The sequence below is a fragment of the Labeo rohita genome, unplaced genomic scaffold (genome assembly GCF_022985175.1).
Source record: "Labeo rohita strain BAU-BD-2019 unplaced genomic scaffold, IGBB_LRoh.1.0 scaffold_394, whole genome shotgun sequence".
Classification (NCBI taxonomy): Eukaryota; Metazoa; Chordata; class Actinopteri; order Cypriniformes; family Cyprinidae; genus Labeo; species Labeo rohita.
In genome coordinates, this window is record NW_026129312.1 from 35,684 (window position 1) to 42,685 (window position 7,002).

Sequence of the window (7,002 nt, forward strand, 5' to 3'; positions counted from 1 at the left end):
ATTATGTTTGCTTAGTCCTTATATTTTTATTTTTATAATTTTTCTTCTGTAATAGCCTCATCATCTTCCTCACCTTCTTCTGCACTAGTGTTGTCACAATACCAAAATTTTGACTTTGATGTGATGCCCCACTAAATTATCACGATACTACTACTGAACCGATACTGCGAGGGGATTTTTTTCAAGACATGTTGGCTTGAGAAAGCTGGACCAGAAAGTTTGAAAAAGTTTAAAAAGTTCAAATTTTTTAAAGAGTTTAAGTTTTTTAAGAAAAAAATGTTTTAAGTTTGATGGTTTTCAGTTTGAAATAGTTTGAAGTTTAAAGTAGTTTTAAAAGGTTAAAGTTTGAATGTTTTGAAGGTCTCAGATAGATAAACAGATAGATATGATGTTAACATGTTACTAACATAATTAACATGTAACTAGCATGTTATAATGATTAGCAAGTTACTAGCTATCATGTTTTTAGCATGATTAACAAGTTGGTAGCATGTTTCTAGTATGATTAGTATGATTATCAAGTTGTTAGCATTTTGCTAGCATGATTTGTCATTAGCAATTAGCCAGCATGTTTCTAGCATGATCTAGCATTAATCATGCTAGATTAGTAAATATTTTTTTGGTAAATATTCCTTAAACATTGTATTAATAATATTTTTATTAGTGGTAGTAGTAACTTTACATTACGTAATATTTTAATATATTTCTGACTGTCACCGAACTTTTATTTTGACGGGTTGCTGTGAAGACCTTTAGGATCTTCATTATATGACCATAGTTTTCTGCAAAAGAAACGGAAAAACATTCATGAAGTGACTGTCAGAGCAGTTCTAGAGATGATGTTCATGTTCATGAGGTTGAAAACACAGCGAGTGTCACACGTTTGTCTGTAGTAAACAAAACTGCACATCTGTGCCATTCACTAAAACAGACACGCAGAAATACGGCTCTTATTAAAAATCCTTCTTAAAAGTACTTTATTGCTCTCACCTTGTGCCTCGTCTGCACCTCTAATTAGTTCATCACATTTGTCCGAGACACTCCCATAAACGGAGGCAGCTAAATTATAAATCTCTACATGTAGGCATACTAATATAGATGTAACTTAGGATTCTCCTTGATTTTATTACAATGTAAAATCTAAAAAATAATTTGCTGAATTACTGAATTATTACCTTTAAATAGGATGATGTGTGCATTTTTATTTTATTTTTCTATTATTATTATTATTATTATTATTATTATTATTATTTTATTTATTACTCCACTTCAAAAGCTACATAAACACTGACATGTTTCTCAGAAGCCAAAATAAGTACAATTTACCCTGATTATCCAATTCAAAATAGTTGCGTATGTACGGTGACGCATTGCTGCCACATATATACTATTTTTTTCCACTCAATTATATCATAATAACAAGATCTTATGTCGTTAAATATTTTTTTTTTCTAGTAATAATGACATATGTCATAAAAACAAAATGCTTTTCCCATTCTAGAAGATTTGATTACATTATGTGAGCGAGATTGTCCACGCTGCTGTTGCCACAGTCCTGACATAAAGGAGGATCTGCAGGGGGACAATAGAAATACACTGTTTTAAATGAAAAACAGATAAGCATATTTTTTGTTAGTGAGTAAAAACAAATGAGCTGATGCTTTAATATTTAATATCTTGGTTTCACATGCATGAGTGGCCTTGATACTTTGTCTGATTATTAATTATGTATTATTTATTATATTTTATTAAATTATATCTTTAAATGAATCAAGCCGCGTCGCATCCTTTTTCTGGGGTAAATTCCAGGCTTTATACTGTAGGTAGGAATAGGCTGCGCTTTGCTCTTTTTGGATTTATACAAATTAAATACAGATTTGTTTTGTATTTGTTTTTGTTTTGTAACAAATATTTACAATATTGTGACGTAACCAGCAGCACTCCTTTCGCAGTTGGGGGCCGCGCTTGGTAAAAGACTGAGTGGAGTGATTTTTGTTGTTGTTCTTAATCCAATCTCATGGTTATAGAGTTTTCTATAAAAACTGATGTGAAAACAACCACCCAAAATGTCATTTAACCGGAGTTTGTGTGTTTCAGTCCTCAAAATGTCATTTAACCGGAGTTTGTGTATCTCGTAGTCCTCAAAATGTCATTTAACCAGAGTTTGTGTGTTTCAGTCAGTCATGTGTCCTTATTTTGCAGTTAAGAGGGTGGGTGGGTGGGTGTGTGTGTGTGTGTGTTCCGGCATTTGTGGTTTGTGAGCACACAAATGTGTATAATGACATGGGTACTACAATGTAACCATGGTTTATGAGGACACTTCCTGTGTCCCCATAAAACAAAAGGTTTAAAAAACATACTAAACAGTGTTTTATGAAATTCAAGAAGTGTGCACTGTCTCCTGTGAGGGCTAGGTTTAGGAATAGGGTGATAGAAAATACGGTTTGTACAGTATAAAAACCATTACGCCTATGTAGAGTCCCCATAAACCACAAATGCAAGTGTGTGTGTGTCAATGCATCTTTGAAAACAGCAATCATGAGTGTCGTGGTTCAGGTGAGATTCAGAGCAAATATCAGCAGTAACAGTGTGAAGATCAGTCAGAATATGATGCTGATTCAACACTCGTCCATCATGCAGTGATATAGTGTCAGTCAAATAAACACTCAGCCAATCAGATCAGAGGAAGTGAACAAACACAGGAAGAGCTGATAGTATTTAAAGAAAGAGTTGTGAGCATATAATGAAGAGGAAGACTGACAGAAAGAGAAAATGGCTGATAAGTGTCATTTGTGTCTGCTGGGACTGATCATTCTCTCTTCACTTCTCACAGGTAAACAAATCTCTGTTTTCTCTACAAGACATTTAGTTTAATTAGTCTGGGAAAGAGTTCATTTCAACATGATCAGTTTATTCTTGTGTTACATAAAGAACATACTGGATTATTACTGATGCACTAAAACTAGACAGATTCACACTCAAACATCTGATGCTGAATTATTTTCATATTAAGAGTGAGTTTGTGATTTCAACAGCTCTCTGATAAAGAAAAAATAGTTTATTTTGTTTTGAATCTTGTCATTTTTATGCTGGTATTTTATTTATTTATTTATTTATTTATTTATTTTTATTAAAATATCAAACATACTTGTTTCAGGTACCAGTGGAGTGGATGTGACTGATGTGTTCATCAGTTCTGGTGAAAATGTCCGTCTGCCCTGTAATAATCATCTTCATGACTGCACATCAACTAGATGGATCTGTAACAGATTCAGTCATTCAGTAACAGATGAACTGATTCGTGATGGAATAAAGAAGAAAGACATCGAGAGTCATGAGAGACTGAGTCTGGGGTCTGACTGCTCTCTGAACATCAAGAACATCATAAAAGAAGATCATGGACTTTACAGCTGCCAACAATGGACACGTGTGAATGGACCAAGACTGAGACCAGATGCAAGTGTTTATCTGCATGTTCTTCATGGTAATTTTATGATTATGTGATCATAAGGGGTAAATTCTTAATTTAAACTCATAATGATTATAAAGTGTGTGATTTGTGTGTTATTTTGTGTTTCAGTCTCTTCATCATCCTCACAGACTGAAATCAGTGCAGGCAGCTCTGTGACTCTCTCCTGTCAGTTGTATCCATATTCATATTCATTTTCTGGAATCTCTTGTGATGATTGGATCCGTTCTGCAGAAATGCAGCTGTTCTGGGTGAATCAGGCTGGTGTTAAACTGACAATATCAGACTCCAGATATGAGATATCAGCTCCAGGACACTGTATCATCACTCTGACTACAACACTCCTGAATGAAGATGACAACAGAGAGTGGAGATGTGAAGTTACTCACAGAAATCAAGTCAAGACCTCAGTCACATATACTGTCAAGAGTTCAGGTGAGAAAACAATCTCATCAATCATTTTAAGTTCTCATAATGTCAGTAACACTAAGGACTATTAGTATCATTGAAGCAGAACAAATGAAGGAACAAAATCTTCTTTCAGTCTGACAGAAGAGAAACTCAAATCAGGTTTAATTGTCCAAGAAGTGCTGCTGTAAATAATGAACAAATTGAAACATAACAGCAAAAAACTAACATTTTATATAATGTGATCATCAAAGTTAAAATATAATCTGAACAAACATTCATCCTTACAGCTCAAGATAAAACAACAACAGCAGTAACTTCTACACGAGGTACAGTCAAAAAAAAAAAAATAAATAAATAAATAAAATTAATAATTTTTTACTGTTGTTAGTTTTACTGAATCCTCTCTTGTCTGTGTTATTTAACAAATGCACATAATCACTTAAGTAAAATCAAAAGAGTTGAAATAAAGTGATGAAAATTAAGTGTTATATTATGCATTTTGAGTAAAGGTAAATCTGTTTGTGTTTAATGTTCAAATGTTGTTTCTGGTGTTTTGAGGAGTTTGTGTTGTTGAAGTTTTGTGGTTTTCATTGTGCTGAAGGGTGGAGCTCGTGGTTTGGTTGTAGATGATGATGATGGTGTTTGTTGTTTAATGCAGTGAACATGGAAGTGCTGATGTTAATGCAATGATAAACAGTGTTTTATTTGTTCACTGCATATGATCTGTTAGCTGCAGATTTGAACTGAAGTCAGTATGATTAGCTGGTTTTGTGATTGTAAACTGTATACAAAGAGCATCAGTCTGAAAAAAAGTACTAATGAAACTAAATATTTCATTTTAATTATAACATTGTCAGGTAAAACAAACCTATAAACTTTTTTTTTTTTTTTTTAACCTTCAGAGTCTTTGTCCAATGTTCTTAAGTTTCTCTACTTCTGACAATTATGAATTGTACAATCTTAAAATGCTGGGTTATTTTTTCCACCCAACTACTGGGTTGAGCCTGTTGGCTCATATGCTGGGATGATTTTCCAATGTTGGGTAGTTTTTGTGTTTCTCAGGCGTTTGGTTAGTGTTTGGGTCAGTTTCACTGACCACCGAAACTATACACCCATTCCCAAGATAAAACGCAGACTTACTTCAACACAGTTATTGTCCGAGCACAGGCTTTTTCATCCTCTACAGGAGAGAGCGGTTCTCATCGCCGCCTGATTGCTGCACTTCTTCAGTGAAAAAAAGGTTTGTATACATTTTATTTCATTTATAAACTCTTTACTGTGCTGTAAATGATATTATTGTATGCAACACAACATACAAGAATGAGATTTCAGTCTGTTGAATAAGTTTCACGTGATGGAAATTTAATTTTTCTTGCATAATATAAAATTTTATTTATTATTATAACACTGAATGTAATTTATTTTTGTTGTTAAAGTATGTTCTCTAATGTCAGTACTGTTTGTTTATGGGCAGGTTATTGAGTCAGTTACAACATCTTTCAACTATGAGTCAAACATGAGGCGACAGCCTGACATTCACAGTTCCCCCGGTGAACAGCAGCCCATCACGACTCAGATTACAGAGAACAGTTGAATACACTTGAATTAAAATGTTTAAATGATACATTGAATGAAATCCTTTTTTTCCCCCTAAAATTCTCATTAAACGAATATAATGTATGTAATATTGTAATCTATGCTGTATTCACTCAAATTCAATTTGTCTTATATTTTTGTCCATGGCTGTTATTGTCCTTATTATTAAATGTTCACCTTTTGATTGTTGTGGTCTCTAATAATTTTGTGTTTGATTTTTAATTTCCAGCCCCTGTTAATATTTATTTATTTTTTTGTTAAATAGAACAACCCAACATGTTGGGTAAAAACATTTAACCAAACCAGCTGAGTCAAAATAACCCAGGATGTGTTCTGTCTAATATTTACCCAGTGCTGGGTTGCCAAATTACCCCGCATTTTTTTTTTTAGTATGTAAAATCATATTTCGTGGTATAAGACATTTTATTTTACAGTAGTGATATATATCTCGATATAGTTTGTTTTTGTTTGTTTGTTTTGGCAGCAGCTATTTTCATTGAGTGCAAATAACAGGATCTCTGCTATTTATTGCTGTTACAGCGGCAGGGAGACGAGAGGCGAGCGGATCCAAATGCATGCTTTTATTGAAGGGTTGAGACAGAGACATAGTCGAGGCAGGAAGAGTCAGAGCAATGGCGAACAGGTATATAAACAGGAAACACAAGAGGAGTCCGTGAGACAGGCGTTAGTCCGATCAGGGGCGAACAGTGTCTGAGGTGGGCGATCCGAGAGATTAGTCAAAACGAGCGAGAGTCCAAAAGGCAGGCGGCAGACAAACGTAAACGATAAAGCCAGGCAGGAACGATAAACACAGGAAAACAAGGAAACTCGGGAACTGGGAAACAACAACAGCACTGCAACAATCCGTGACGTGTATGGGAAGATCCGGGGCTTTTATAGTGCCACTGATTGGCCACAGGCGTCCGGCGTGATCAGTGAGGTGGAGGATGGGAGATGTAGTCCGAGACGACGAGTGACAGTCTGTGTGTAGTGAAGAGGTGAGCGTGACATCTGGTGGTGAGCGGTCAGCAGAACACCGACTCGATTCGTGACATAGGCTGACACCTCTGGAGGCATTGGCGCAGCCTCTCTGACCGAAGGGAGTTCTGGAGCGGGCTTGTGATTAGACCAGAACCCAGGAGAGGTCTTGTGAACTGACGTGGCCACTGGAGCTGATGTGTGAAGGGACGTGGCCTCAGGGGCACAGTGTGCAGCCCACACGCACCAAATGGCAACCGCCATTAAAGGAAGAGCAGCAGCGGGAGGTTGTGGTGGGTCCACTACGCTGGCTATCCTGATAGACCGTGATCTTGGGATGTCTGACGAGATGTGACGTGTCCTGACTCTGGGCCGTCAGACGGGGCATGGTAAGGCTCTGGGTGGTCAGCCGAGATGTGGCGTTGATCTGGATGGACAGACGAGACGTGACTAGGCCCTGAACAGACAGACGAGATGTGACTTGGTTTGTGAAGTTCAGTAGTGGGTTGACTTGGGAGCGTGAGCTCTGGGGTTTCAGAAGAGACGTG

The 7,002-nt window shown here is 36.3% G+C and overlaps 1 protein-coding gene across 1 annotated transcript; it reads left to right on the forward strand.

Moving 5' to 3' along the window:
• The first annotated feature begins 2,528 nt into the window (after positions 1–2,528).
• LOC127160584 (uncharacterized) lies at positions 2,529–5,474 on the forward strand. The gene is made up of 5 exons (XM_051103220.1): positions 2,529–2,833; positions 3,158–3,484; positions 3,581–3,904; positions 4,168–4,211; positions 5,355–5,474. Exons 1-5 carry the CDS (start codon positions 2,773–2,775, stop codon positions 5,472–5,474), a joined length of 876 nt encoding a protein of 291 aa, XP_050959177.1. The 5' UTR covers positions 2,529–2,772.
• The last annotated feature ends 1,528 nt before the right edge of the window (positions 5,475–7,002 follow it).

Bases quoted from the DNA above. Each gene is read 5' to 3' on its own strand.
- LOC127160584 (XM_051103220.1), top strand. From the start codon at position 2,773: ATGGCTGATAAGTGTCATTTGTGTCTGCTGGGACTGATCATTCTCTCT. The intron at 3,485-3,580 runs GTAATTTTATGA...TTTGTGTTTCAG, and splicing joins TTATCTGCATGTTCTTCATG to TCTCTTCATCATCCTCACAG. The intron at 4,212-5,354 runs GTCAAAAAAAAA...GTTTATGGGCAG, and splicing joins TAACTTCTACACGAGGTACA to GTTATTGAGTCAGTTACAAC.